Genomic DNA, 14997 nt, shown 5'->3' with positions numbered 1-14997 from the left:
TTCACAGAGTGTATTTTAGGAGGGAGGTTCTGGCTGCCCAGGGAAAGGAAAAAGAGAAGAGGGGCTGTTACTGAGGTCCCTTGAGAAACTGCTCCCTGATTAAGTCAATCACAAACGCAAAGTGGCTTCTGTCCATGAGTTGTCGTGTAATGTTATTGATTGAAAAATGGATATGCTGTGCCATTGGGACTCACAATCTAGTGAGGGTGGCAGAATATAAATAAATCTATACAATAAATGCCCCAGTACAATGTATAAAAAGGGCACTGGTGCCACATGGGCTTCACTGTCCACAGAGGGACAAGGAAGGCTGTCTGAGCTGGTGCAGAGGTCTGTCTGTGACAACTGGGAACTCTTGAAACAAGGTTAGATATCATTAAGCTTGGGAGTCATAAAAGTGCAATTTCAGGTGCCTACTGTACTCCAAGTTCTTAATGTAGGTGAGATGTGTCGCAGGTTTGCTTGTGAGGCTCTTAGTGATACTTGCTGGGCAACTGGCATTCTGAACCATACCCTGCAGTATTTCACTTATACCCCAACCCCAGATAGAACAATCAATTAAGGCTTAAAGAGTCCCACTATTATGTGTAATTATAATGCACCAATAAAAGAAATAAATAAACACAGACTCACAGGAGGTGGATGGTGTCAGGTGCCACAGGTGAACCGGACACTGCCCCTGTCCTTGCAGAGCATACAAGCAGAAGAGCAAGGGCACCCTCCAGAGTGACGCTGGGTTGTCTCTGAGGGGGTGGCGGAGCCAGGGCAGGCTCCTCCAGCTGGGTAATGACAGCCACAACAATGACCCTTCATTTTGTGTGGGATTGAATTTTCTCTGTAATTCAAACTACATTCAAGGAAATACTCTTTATACTACCCACTAAGAAGTTCAGTCTTGAAGCAAAAAATAAAATACAAAAAAAGAAAAAGGAAAAAGAAAATACAGCAACCTTTATGAAACCGTGCTTTGAGATAGTGACTTAAGATGCTTCTTTACAAAATTACAACTTGGCATCTTATTCTGTTTTTCTGAGTGTCACTGGTGTGCGATTCTCAAGTGTCAAAACAACTACCTTGTAAACACTGTGCTTGCTATCAAAGCGAGGTGTGTGGCCCAAGGCTAACTAGAAGCAGAGGTTCCACTAGACAGATATGTTTTCATTAAGAAATTAGGAAATGCCTTAACTGATGAACGTGATGTCAGTAAATTTTATGTACTACTACTTAATCAGTTCACATACATGTCTGTAGTCATTTTATAAATGTGAACTTATCTGTACTCAAAATCTATGTAACAGAGTGCAATGTTATTATAATAAAGATGCTCAGCTTTTCATATTCTTATCCCCTAGGTGTATTGTCATCCCATGCAACCCAAAGGGATGGTGTCATTTCCTATAAGACAGTCTGACCTATTTTGAAGTCCCCTGAATTGCTGGCAGACACAGGCGCGTGCCCGCTTTGCCCCATGAGCTCTCTGGGCCCATGTTCTGTGTCCTTCACAAATGACTTCTGTTCTCCAGTCATTTAAAACAAAATGCCAGGAGAACCTGAACAGTTTAAGAAAATGTTGGCACACCAAAAATAAGAATTTTTTTCTGTGCATAGTAAAATGTAAAGAATATAGTAAATATCTAGAACTGGACTAAGGGTTGCAGGTTGCAGGTTACGCAGAGGCGACACGTAATGAGGACAGCAGAGAATTCCTTGGCAGTTGCTTTCTAGCGTGCATCTATTGGTGCCTTCCAGTGCCCCGCACTGCTCTTAGCTATCACAACAGCCCATGAGGCAGTACTGTCGCTGACCTATTTTGCAGGTGGAAACTGAAGCACAGAATGAGCAACTTGCCGGTGATCGTTGCTTGTGCTGGGAGTTGAGATGAGACCCTAGAGCCAATGCCCTTTCCTCCCTCCACGCTCCCCCTCCTTGCTGGGCATCCATCCAAAGCACACAACAGCAACTCGCCACAACAGCATGTGCCAGAACCTGGCGGGGCTGGTTGATGAGTTGCTTGTGATTGGGCAGTGCCCTTCCCCAAACCCACACCCACCCATGCCCACCTCCTGGAGATGCGCCCTGCATCACAGTTACCTGTCCGTTCTTTCCACTTCACCCAGTTAATTCTTTTGGTATTTGGGGAAGGGCAATTAGATGATCTAATTATAGTTATACCTGAAGATATAACAGCATGTGATCTGAAACAAGCCAAAAGGTACTAGGTTTCTAAAAAAGAGAGACAGAGAGAGAGAGAGAGAGAGAGAAAGAAAATCTTAATTAATAAATGCGAGAAGGTATTTTTAACAATGGGGTCTTCCCAGGTATCCTCACCTGTTCATGAGTTCCCTCCCTCCCATGTAGCACAGAATGCTCCCAGGCCAACTGGAAGAACAGGGTTCACAGACTGGAAGGTTCCAACTCCTGCACAGGCCTGGAAGGACTGAGGACTCAGGAGGGAGGGACAGGTCTTTGAAGTACTGATAATGGTCTCTCCTCATGAGCTGGTTTGAGTTCTTCTGTAATAATTCTATCTTGCCCATAGAACGAAAGCTTAACATGATGGGTTTCAGCTTAGACCCTGGGTTGCCTCGGCTGTCAAGTTCCTGTACTTCCAGTAACTATCATTTATCTCCTCTTTGATGGGCTAGCCAAGCATCCAACCCATCTTTTCCCTTGATGCCAATGTCACACACACCCTATCATCCTCCATGATTCTCTTGGCTCTCCGACCTTCCTTTCTCGGGATGTCTTCATGTCTCATGACCCTATGACCTGCATGCAGTGTCTCTGCTGACTGCTACACTAACTGTGTCTCTACCAAAACCCAAAATGTGATTCTTACATCTTTAGCCAAGGTCTCCTACTCTGTCTCAAACTGAACATGTGGCCTGCAATACCTGTCCCTGCCCATGTTCTCTGATTCTGACAAGGCCACATTGTTTTACGCATCCCAAGTGTTGGAAACCGGTTCTGGAACGTATCCCATCTTGCACTTTATGCTCTGTGCCAGTTAATCATTCAACCCTGTAAAATATCCCTCCATCTTTCCCTTACCTGTGCCTTCTCTCCTGTCTTTCTATGTCAACACCAGGATTCAACACCAGGTCCCTGCAGCTTCTTAAGTAGCTACTGTGGCCTGTGAGCAGGAAACTCTTCTCTCAGACAGTCACTCCCATGCTTTGACTTCCCCAGTCATCCTGGACTCTCCTGCCAGACTATCCTTACTTTCATGGTTATTTAATCACCTGTTTTCCCTGTTGTCTGAAGAGCTCAGTCCAGACTCAGCCTGGCACAAAGAGTCCCTTCCTACCTCTCCAGCATCACCTGCCAGTTCATCTCCACTCAGATTGCCTCAGCCCAGACTGCTGACAAAGCTATGGTCATGTCCTTTGCGCAGAATGCTGAGCCTTTCTCCTCTTGCTGGATTTGTCAAAGTCCCCCCCACCAAGGATGCTTTTCCCTCTCCACTCCAGCCCAGTCATCTCTTTTCTCTCCCCCAAGCCTCTTCCTAGACAGCTCTGGTGCCTTCCCCTCTTGGTCATTTACTCATTTGATCTTTTACTTCTTTTTCTGTGACTATATTATTTTTGCTTTAGAGAACAGAGGGGGAATTAACATCAAGTAGCTCATACTGTCTCACTTCATCCTTATGACAACCCCAGGAATCAGCGCCCATTGCACATGATGAACTCACTTGCAGAGGGGCTCCTGAAGTTTCCACCTGTAGAAGGGAGATCAATGAGAGCTGACTGTGCACACGTGATGAGATTGAACTGGGTCTGTCTGGTTGCACACGCAGGCTGCTCTCCACAGTGTGGCTTCCAGGTCACAAGCCGTTCTTCTGTAGTACGCTCTCTTTTTCTCTCCTGCCCGCTCACTGATCCCAACTCTCCCTGACATTTAACAGCAGTATAATTGTCACAGCTGTTCAGTTTTTTTGTTTTGTTTTTGTTTTTGCTTTAGTTTCCTAAATGAAATTTGATTTGTACAAGAATTCCTGAGTTTAAAGAAGTTTAATAAATTGAAACCAAACTCTGCAAAATATACACATAGTAAAGTTATAGGTGATGTAAGAGAGAGCTTCTACTGCTACTGTTATGGTAATTTATTCTTAAAAGTGCTTACTGGCAATAACTTCACCTGAAATTATCCTTTGCTAACCTCTTCAATTCTCCTTATTTGGTTGAGTGTATTAAAATTGACAGGACAATACCTACTTCAGGGACAGTTTTTGTAAAATAACACCATGTTTTACTACTAACACCAGTGATAGATGGATAAATGGATGTTTATCATTCCTAACGCTCTGCCAAGGCCATTTGGGCCTTTCATTGCTTCTCCATTTTATGAACACTTTTGCCCCCAAATATAATTATTCCCTACCTCTGACCAAATTATACTATTTTAGCATTATACAGAAATGTGGTACAGGAAAGAGAAGCTTTAAAGATATATTTTAAAACAATTTTGCTCCTTTGTATTCCTGTCTGGTTAAAATAAGTGCCATTTTAAAAGTTTTAAGAAATTCCTTTAACTTTATGACAAATGAAAGAGAGTGGGATTGTTCAAAGCGACAGAACATGGGATTATTTCTTTTTTATGTATTAAATTGAAAGTATCATCACTGACTGCCACAGTCAGGAGCATACAGGTCTTGGATAATAAAGGTTAAGTGGCAGAAATTTGAGATCTGCTTACAACTGACCTTTAGCTCTTATGTTAGCATTTTTGACAGAAACTTAAAATAAGGTTATTCCACAAAATAATTTGATTCTCCATTTTCAAGTCCAGATTTGTTACTCAGTAATTAATATCTTCCAGCTAGACAGAGACTTGGAGATTTATGGTTAAGCTGTGAGTGGTGTCTGCCTTCTTTGTAATCTTCCCTCCATCCGGGAGCCTTGTCAGTGCATCTGCGAACCCATAGAACACCCTCCTGTCTTGCATTGGTATTTGTTGATGATCTTCTGTAATTTCCTCTGTAAAGTTTTACATATCGACCGTTAATTCTGTGGCCTTAAAGTGCCTCTTGGGCTCCATTTCGCACTCCTGTGACCTTTTTAACAAACATTTTCTTAGCATGTTTTAATCACATGTCTGAATACAATTGTTCTTAGCGCTCTGTCTGTGCAGCAGCTTTTCTGAATTCTTCCTAACCAGATGTCCTGGAGCCTCTGGGTGTGTCTCTTAGACACATGGCTTTTCTCGGCCACCCCGTCCATCTACAAAGGAGTTCTCACCTTGCCACGTTAGCTGCGACCTCCAATAGGATGTTGAGTAACAGTCTTCTCCTTCCTAACCACGTGGCTGGTTCTTAACGTTTCCCTGTACAGTTTAATATTTGCTGCAGGCTTTTGGTAAGAGTGTTATGTTTCAATGAACAAATTTTATATAAGTATTGTATGTGCGTCTTAATATGGAGATGGTCTCGTTTCTTCCTTTAGTCTGAGATGTGAGCCCGAAGATGAAATGTCCTCGTATATCCGCAGCTCATCCTTTGGCTCTGGCCTGGACCTGCTGCTCAGTCTCCCACTACTGTGCTTGATTCAGTCTCTCTCTAGCTCTATATGTCTCATGTAGCAACTCCTGTCTACTTTCCCATTCTTAAAAGTATCTGTGTAAGTGGGAGTTTGTTCTTTTAAGGTTAAAAATTTTATTGTGTTTTGATTCTTTCTTTTTATTTCTTTTTTTTTTTTTGGTATCTATGTTTTTCTTACTTTTAATTTTATTTCTTATTGGTTCCTTTTAGTTGTACATGACAATAGAGTCCATTTTGATGAAATTATACATGCATGGAATATATCTTATTCTAATTAGGGTCCCAGTCTTGTGGATGCACACGATGGTGGGATTCACTGTGGCAGATTCATATGTGTACATAGGAAAGCAATTCTTAATATGCCATTATTTCCATAATGATTTTCTCTTTGATCTACAAGTGATTCAAAAGTATTCCTCAATTTCTAAATACTGAGGATTAAGTCTGGCTATCTTTCAGGTCATGAGTTATTATTTTATTTCAGTTTCTTCAGAAAATGTGATACTCATGACAGGTATTTTGAAATTTCTTGAGACTCACTTTGTGGCTCAGTACGTATTCTGTTCTCTAAAATATCCCACATATGCTTGCAAAGACCGTGTTTTATCTAATTTTCAAATGCAAGGTTCTCTGTAGGACCACAAAATAGAGTTTGTCTAAGGTTTAGCATGATTATAAAAAATCTGGAAAAGTAACATGAAGGCAACTGATGTACTAGGCATTAAAATCTACTAAGCTGTTGTGATAGTTCAGAGTGTGGGCTCATGGGTCAGAGAGAATGGAGCTGGAGAGAAAGTCAAGAGATAGGGCTTTGTGATAGGGCGCGTCCTCCCCATGGAGGCTTCTAGCAAGTGCTCTGGGCAGCCTGCCTCCTGGCACAGCTGGAGAGCCACAGACAGACAAAGGCTTCAAGGCAGAGGAATATGCAGGTGCCTGAGCATCCAGTCAGGAGGATTCCTTTCTAATTGTTTCTGTTCTTTATGCCACAAAACTGGGGGAAAACATTCTAATGATGACTCAAACTTCAGAACCCAGGAATCATTAATATATGCAAAAGCATAAAAAATCTGCATAACAAAAACTCGATACTTCTGTTAAACAAAAAAAGACTAAGCTCCCTAAAATAGAAGATCTCTTTTTAAAAGAAAGTCAATGCCTCAGTAGAAAAAATGGAAAGATATACAAATGGTGTTGAAAAGGCAGCTGTTCTCACTGTAAGACAAGTGCAGGCTGAAACAACGCTGAAATGCCATTGTGACCTGTAATACTGTCAGTAGTCAAGCTTTGATTCCCTCTGGGTAGTGTTCTCTCTGCACAGACAATGGGAAAATGGGCACTCATTTATTGTTGAGGGGGAAAATAATTTGGTACCCTCTCTGTGAAGCACCACTTGGTAACATCTATCCAAACTGCATGTACATCTACCCTTTGATAGAACAATTCCTCTTCCAGGAACTCATCCTACATCTAGTTATTGTTTCTTTTTACCATACCTTTCCTTTCAGCCTGTCTTTGTTATTATATTTTGAGTGTGTTCCTCATAAGCAAATACAGGGCGGAAGTGTGTTTCCCTCTTCTGGTAATCTGTCTTTCAACAGAGGTTTAATTCCCTCCACTCTCTGGGATTGCTTATATATTTGGATCCATCCTACATATTTTCTTCCCTCCATGCTTTTTGCCTATAGGCAGGGGCTTGCTTACCCAGCCTTCTGTTGGATTGCTAGATCTTTATTCATTCCCTGTATTCTACTCTATTCTATTGGAGGTTTGCTTTTCAACAGTAATCCTTAGATTTTAATATGCTTAATGATTTCATTGTCTAAACTCAATCCTCATTTCTATCAACCTAAGGATTTCTTCCTCTCTTCTTGACTACTGTTCCTTTCTAGTATCTTGGTTCCACTTCACCACCATATTGATGATTTTATTTTGTTTTTATAGTCAGTGCTTACTTATTCTTATCAATCACTCAACATTTTGTTTCGTATTATTTCTTGCATTTCACTTTTTTGTCCTGCGTTCAACTTACTTTTTAATAATTTTTATCCTGTAATTCAGATAATGATCGATGGCTTGGAAAAATATCCCCCCATGTTGGTGAAGTACATTTGATTTTTCTTTATTTTTGAAAGATGGCTTCATTGAGTTGCATACTAGATGAATAGTTTTTGTCTTCTAATGTGTTAAAGAACATTGACCCTGTCTCTTGTTCTCCATTTTGTTCATGAGAAATATAGCCCCATTTTGATCATTTATATGTAATCAGTCTTTTGTTTCTAGTTGCTTTTAAATCTTTTCCTTGACTTTGGAGTTGGATAGTTTTTCTGAAAAGTGTTTGGATATACATCTTCAAATCCGAAGACCCACATCCTCCTTCACTCTTGATTGAGTATCAACCTTTATTTCTTCAGATACTGCCCTGCTCCACTTTTTTCTCTCTCCTCTGGAGCTCCTGAGTCCCGTGGCAGCATCTCTGCGGTGGGATTTTCTGAGTTACTTCTTTTTGCTACCATTGAGTTCTCCTGAGATTGACTAAATGGCTATTCTAATATTTAACCTAGCTTTTAGTTATTGGTAATATAATTTTTTCTTGGAAGTTTTATTGGTCCTTTTTGAAAAAGTGGTCTTTTGTTTTAGGTATTTGATTTCTTTGCGGATTTTATTCTGTTATCTCCAGCTGGTAGTTTCAGGGCCAGAGCTCATTCCCACACTCACTGGATCACTGAGTCTTCCTTATGATAACTCCATTGCCATGTGGTCTGGTAATTTTTTTCTTGTGAACTCGACTGCAACAAGGGTAGCACTTTCTGTGTGGCAGTCTCAGGTACCCAGATTATGCAAGGGTTCACATCTTTGCATTTGCTTTTATTTGGGCCTCTGAATTTTCTTTTCTATCATCTGAGACTTAAATTCTTGGCTTTAGGTTCTTTGGATTTCTGTTTTTCAGAGGAGATTTTTCCCAAGGAGTTTGTCAAACATCAAGTCTTCTTTCTGTTTGCACAAACTAGTGACCCTCTGTTCCCTTCTTCACACATGAGACAGCCCTTCAAGTGTCCTGATTGTATGCCGGAGTTCCAGTTTAATTCCCTTCTTTTATCAAATGTTCTGTTCTCCTGAACTCTGGAGTCACTACTCCGTCCTGGTCTCATGCCAGTCTGGGTCTGATAGTTCCTGAGGTCACCTGGCATCACCTCGAGTTCACCGCTCGCTCACCCTGTGACTGGGTTCCATCCCTATCTCTGAGCTGAACTTTGCATTGAGCACGTCTTGGTTTTTTGAGACTATATAGCAGTTTACAGATCCATGAAAGTCTTGGCTGCCATCTTTCTTGAAGTCTGCTTCTTTTCTACACTAAAGAGCATTGTTTCTGTTAAAAATGTTTTACTTTCCACATCACAAATCTCATGTACACTATTACATGACTTTAGCTGTAAAATAGTTGTACAGTTGAAAAATAGAAAATGACTTAATTAATTTTAATTATTCATAACTGCATCTACATACATTTTGAAAAATAGCGGTACACCAATGTGAGAAATACGCTTTGTATATTCCACCTGCAGATGTTGCTTACTGCTTTACATTTGTAAGGCCTTTGCAGCTGCCTCAAGGGTTAAAATGTAAATCTATAAACTTTATTTATAAATATAACATTAAGTCCAAATGAATCCAAAATATATACTTATACTTTTTCCAGATTAGTTCATGATACTAAGCAGGGTCCTCAGGAATTGTTATAGGAGTCATAATCACCAATATTTTCATGATATTTCATAGGCTCACTGAGGCAAGAATATGCAAGATGTACGAGTAAGTCTCTGATTTGAATTTTTTAAATGGAAATCATTAACCTTATTGTGTTTCTGACCTTTTAGTCAGCACCACTACCTTACACATTTGTTATGGGGATAAAATGTTATATTTGACAGGCTAGGTCAAGTTAGAATTTTATTGCGTTTGACCAAAGGTCACTGAAAGATTTAGAGATCCACTTGTAGGTATTGCGATCTTTAAAAAGTTATAAAACAAAAGATTATGTGCATAAAAACACTTCATGTTTCTGGAATTGCTATCAATGTAGTCATTAATCATGTAATTTTAATGAATGTCTAAAACAGTCCTTGTTCTGTGTTTCACTTCAGATAGTTTTCTTTAAGTTCTGGATTTCATAGACTTTAAAAAAAGATGCCCAAATTTGAAAAATACTTTTATGGTAATATTTAGTAAATATAAAGCATATTATACCTTAAGAACAAAAAGATTACAAAACTGAAAAAAATGTTTACTGCTAAAGAAACCTTAAATATGGCTTTCTGGAAATCTAAATGAAGCAGAGGCCAGCAGTTAGAAGCACTCTAAGTGACAGGAGTCAACAGAGGTCAGTAGGGAATCTCCTCATTCATCTCTTCTTCAAGATTTGACTTAATCTTCAATTATTCTTAACATTTGTATTTTTAAAATAAAGTCCTCTTATAATTATAATCAATATGGACATATTTTAATATGCCTGAATTTGATGACGCTATGAAAAACAGAAACTTTTCTTCTATGGTTTTAAAAGTAAGCAAAGAAGTCAATTGAGCCCTATGAAATTTCCAGTGATATGAGGGTAAATTGAGGCATCAAGAAGCCCATACTGACTGTCTATTAAGATACTCATAAAACTGAAATGTGAATAATCCCAAAAGCATTGTGAGGAACACACAAAGCTGTCGAGTATGTAAATTTGGACCCTTGCCTTCCCTTTCTTGCTACAGGGTCAGCGTGAGACGCCAGGCCCTCTGTGCACCCTGGCACCACCCCCACACGGGCTGGCCTCTTTCCTCAGCTGAGCAGGCCTCTCGAGGAAGTTAACACGAAGGGCAGATTCAAAAGGCCACTATTAAAATTCAACACCTATCATGTGCCAAACACCCTTCTAGGTGGTGACAAGCTCCCTGAAAACAGCTCTTAAGAAACGCAATGAATAAATGATAAGGGCTAAAAGAAAACCAAACGGGGTGAGAGGTGGTGGTAGAGGCCTCAGGGAACTAAGGTCTAGGTGACAGGACCTGCCTGCAACAGAGGGGCCTGGCAGAGAGAGAATGGTGTGCAAGAGACTCTTTGTGCCCCCCCCCCCAACACACAATCCACTGTGCAGAAGCACTAACACTGGGTCACCTCTTTGGAGATGGTGACCATCAGAGGTCACACAGTCTAAGTGCTCAGAAGGACTGTGCCCTGGTAAGAAGTGGAGAGACACCAGAGCTGGCTGTGTGCACACACAGAGGAAAGGCCACGTGAGGACAGTGATAAGGTGACTTCCACAAGCCAGGAAGAGAGGCCTCAACCTGACCTTGAACTTGCAGCCCCCAGAACTGTGAGAGAATAAACTCCTCTGTTAAAGCTGCCCAGCCTACGGGACCTTGTTACAGCCGTGCCTGAGCAGACTAAGACGTGTGCAGTCAGAATCTGTAATGGCGACAGGTGCGGCCAGGTCAGCCTGGGGAGGGCACCAGGGGCTCTGAGCACCGCACTCTCAGGAGGACCTGGTGGGCTGCCGGCACCCAGAGCACCAAGGGGGGCCCTGGAGAGGCTCCGGTCAGGAGCTCAGCAGGCCAAGTCCAAGATGGAAGGGTGGAAATAGGGAGGCAGCAGTCGGAACAAGGGGCCACCAGGAGGCCGCAGCAGCCAGCCAGGGAAGGCAAGCTGGGGCCAGGACCAAGCAGGACCGAGCAACATCGCGGAAAAGCAGTGACTCGAGGTCTCACCTGGAGATGGAGTCCCACTGTTGCTGGAGCCAACATGGATTTGAAGGGAGGGAATTAGGACAGCCACCAGCATTGGGGTGTGGCACCGGGAGGCCCGGGGAAGATGACTTCGCGAGGTCAGCTGTGCTGTGCGGATGAGAACAGAAGAGGGACAAGGGGATTAGGCAGGTAGGTGGCCACTGGTGACTCGATAAAGCAACTTCAGTGAGATGGTGGAGAAGTGGGGAGAGAGACTGAGAGGAGGGAATGTAGAAATGATTCTAGAGAATTCTCTTGAAAAACTTTACTGTGAAAATGGACCAATGTCTAAAAGGAAGAAAAAATAAAAAAACAAAAAAAAAATAGAAAACTAAATGAAAACTAAAAATAATAATAATAATAATATATGGTATTAGCACACACACAGCTCTTACGGTGCATGGAATCTAAGAGGGCTTACCAAGGGCTAAGTCAAATTCATCAGCTGAAAATGGTATTAAATCATAAGAAGAAACCCCTGAGATACACAAGCAGGAAGAAAGTTACATACAAATTCACCCTATTGCAAGCAGAACAAAATCTATGGTGCTAAAGAAGTTTGTGACCTCGATGTATACCAACCAGTTGTTACTCCATTACTTAGGCAACAGGTCAGAATGACAGCAGAAGTGCCAAATGGCCAATAAATAGGTCAGAGAAAGAACATGAGAAGAGGGGTTTTGTAGGGAAGAGTTGCTAAAGTTGGAGAGTCGGGAGGATTTAAAGACATAGGGATGATTCTTCTTTCTCAGTCTCTTGCTCACTTAGTCTTTCATTCAATGTCTCTGTCTTTCAGTATCTCTCTCTTTTTTTCTTTTCTCTTCCTTTCATTATTTCTCTTCTTCAAAACTTTTTAGAATAGGAATCATATGGGCGCTCAGCATTAAAGGCATATTTATTGTAAAATGGAAGGGAGCAAAGCAAATCCAGCTATAAGCTACGCAGGAGAGACTCTCAAAATATAATGTCAGAGCAAGAAGAAAGCTGAAGGATGAAAAACACAAGCATATGACAGGTAACCCAGTTGCAGCAGTGTTAATATCAGACGAAGACAAACTGTGTTAGTAATGACAACAAGGACACGGACAGAAGGATGAATGGAGCAGTTTTCAGGGAGGTTTTAATAGTACCGATCCTCCGCGTGCCCAACAAGTAGTCTGAGAGGTGGTGCCCCGTCACACAGCCATCCTGTTAGGGTTGGAATCCCCACACCAGCACTTATTATTTGTAGCCTTTGGACAAGTTATTAAGCTTCCTTGTGCCTCAGTTTCCAAATATTGCAAATTGGGATACTAATAATACTAATTGGAGATGATTAAATAAACTAATGCTCTGTTTATACCGTGTCTGGCATCATATATATTGGCATTATTATTTGTTGCTGCTGTTGTAGTATAGTTTCTCCAAACCAAATAAAGAAATAGAATTCCAAGGAAGAAATGGCACATCAGTCATCTTATTAGATTTTTTAACTTGCCTAATTAAGATGAATTTGTTTAAAATCTTTGAGAAAGCTCTAAGATAACTGTGGTAAAATATCTACACAGGTTGTCTTATCTTTAAAAAGTCATCACAAAAATAACAATAAACCCAAAGCAAATGAAGCAAAATCTATATAACAAAACAGTTAAATAGAAAAGAAACAGTAAATGAAAAACAACCACCAGACACTGTAAAATAAGATGACTCAAGTTAAACCAGGCATAGCTATAAATGTAAATGGTTTAAATTACTGTATCAAAATACAGGGCCTTAGATCATATTAAAGTAAAAAAATTAATGATTTGCTGATTTTAAGAGAAACACGTAAAAATATGACAGTGATCCAAAAGAGAATGAGCAACATATGTTAAAGATTTAAGTAAAAATTATAGTACAGATGAAACTTATCATGAAGTTAGTTTACAAGATAAAATTATACAAAACAACAGTGTACCTTTAATAACTGAATCATGTAGCAATAAATTTTTCAAAATGTACAAAATAATGAGCAAAAACATTTTTGAATTCACAAGATGTTGGGAGAAATCCTGGTTCTTGACTGGCAGCAGTGAATATCTCAAGTGTGTAAGGAAAACCTTTGCACTTACAGGCCTGACAGGAAAACCTGCGGAGTGGAACTTTCTGCTCTGGCCATCTAGGAAAGTACACAGCTTCCCCAAGTTGACATCAGTGTTACCAAGGGAACCAAAGGGCAGGGCTTGAGAGACCTAAGGAAAGGATGTCAATTCAAATAGGACAAAGGTGTAACCATGGCAAATGATGATTGGTCAAGAGAACTATAAAAGTCTGATGTACTTCTGCAATAAACGAGTTTGCAGGCTGCTCACCACATACCTGCTTCCACCCAGCTCCCAGAGTCAGAGTCTTGAGTATGCGCTGCTTACCCCACGTCCAAGCTAGCCCAGCACAAGAAACACAACAACAAGAATCCTTGAAAAAAATGTTAAATAGATATCCCATAAACTTCCACAGAATAAAATGAATATTATAAATATGCAAGGAATATAAAGAACAACTGATCCCTACATTTGGGATTCATTTTCTAAGCTCCAGTTCCGAATGAGGATCTGAATGTCAGCTCTCCCCTGCGTGCTGCCTTGGCTGGCTGGGCCCCTCTTCCTGTCCAGCCACTGTGGCAACCACACTGTCGTTGGGAAGTTCGTGAGCAGGCTGCAGGCAGGCCTCCTGCCCCAGGAACTGTAGCCATTTGCTTCACCCTGACTCACAGTAAAAAGTATTGCTGCAGAGTTTAGTTCCATTCCCTGATGGAAAGTTCTGGCAAAAGGTCATGGAGGTGCCATTGAGGGTGACAGGAGGCGAGGGAACGAGAGACAGCTCGTCCCAGAAGAAGCAGACAGGGGAGATCTGGGACATTTTGATTCTGAGGTGTTAGGGGTCCATTCCGGATCAGCCCACTCCTTGTCTTGTCCTTTTTTCTTGATGCCACTAACTCCTACTTGTCATCCAGGCTTCAGGGATGTTTGCTTCCCTCTCACTGCCAGGTCCCAAAGAACCTAGGGCTCCACATTAATGTAGTTCGTTATACCTCCCATTCCATACTCCACCAGAACGCAGGAATGCCTGTTTCCTGCTATCCCTGTTTTATTTTGTTTTGTGTTGTTTCTACATGTATCTTTCAATATATATACAATGGACTTCTTGAATCATTTTTAAAAAGCAAATAATTAATAATTAATATGCTCCCAATGTCAGTAAGAGATTTGATTGCTAAGATTTTAAGATTTCAAGATCAGCAAACTTAAGCTCCTTATTAACAGACCGAAGGCATGAGTATATGCTTCAGGTGGCTGGGTGTCCTGGTCAGTCACACCTTTTGGAGAATCCTGCAGAGCCCTTTCCTGCCGAGATGGGGACAGAGCCTCGCGGCCAGCTGGGCTGTGCTGGCCTCTGCTGTTCTCACACAACCTCTCTTCTCTATTTCCAGGTGGAAATCGAGAAGCTGGATTACCATCATTACCTGCCTCTGTTTTTTGATGGGCTTTGTGAAATGACATTTCCCTATGAGTTTTTTGCTCGGCAAGGAATCCACGACATGCTGGAACACGGGGGGAACAAGATTCTACCTGTCATTCCACAGCTCATTATCCCGATAAAAAGTAAGTGAACAGGTGAGAAAGCATCGCTCAGTTTATATGGTGCCACTTTTGACAACTTGCTAATTAAGCAATA

At 41.2% G+C, this 14997-nt stretch overlaps 1 protein-coding gene across 1 annotated transcript in view; it reads left to right on the top strand.

Moving 5' to 3' along the window:
- The window catches only part of Pacrg (parkin coregulated), a 484898-nt gene that overhangs the window by 249307 nt on the left and 220594 nt on the right, over nucleotides 1-14997 (top strand). The window contains exon 3 of the mRNA XM_047558505.1: nucleotides 14753-14924. Coding sequence (XP_047414461.1) covers nucleotides 14753-14924 — 172 coding nt within the window. The remainder of the gene's footprint in view (nucleotides 1-14752; nucleotides 14925-14997) is intronic.

Source organism: Sciurus carolinensis, chromosome 7, assembly GCF_902686445.1.
Source record: "Sciurus carolinensis chromosome 7, mSciCar1.2, whole genome shotgun sequence".
Taxonomy (NCBI): Eukaryota; Metazoa; Chordata; class Mammalia; order Rodentia; family Sciuridae; genus Sciurus; species Sciurus carolinensis.
This window is presented reverse-complemented; position numbering and strand designations above follow the sequence as displayed.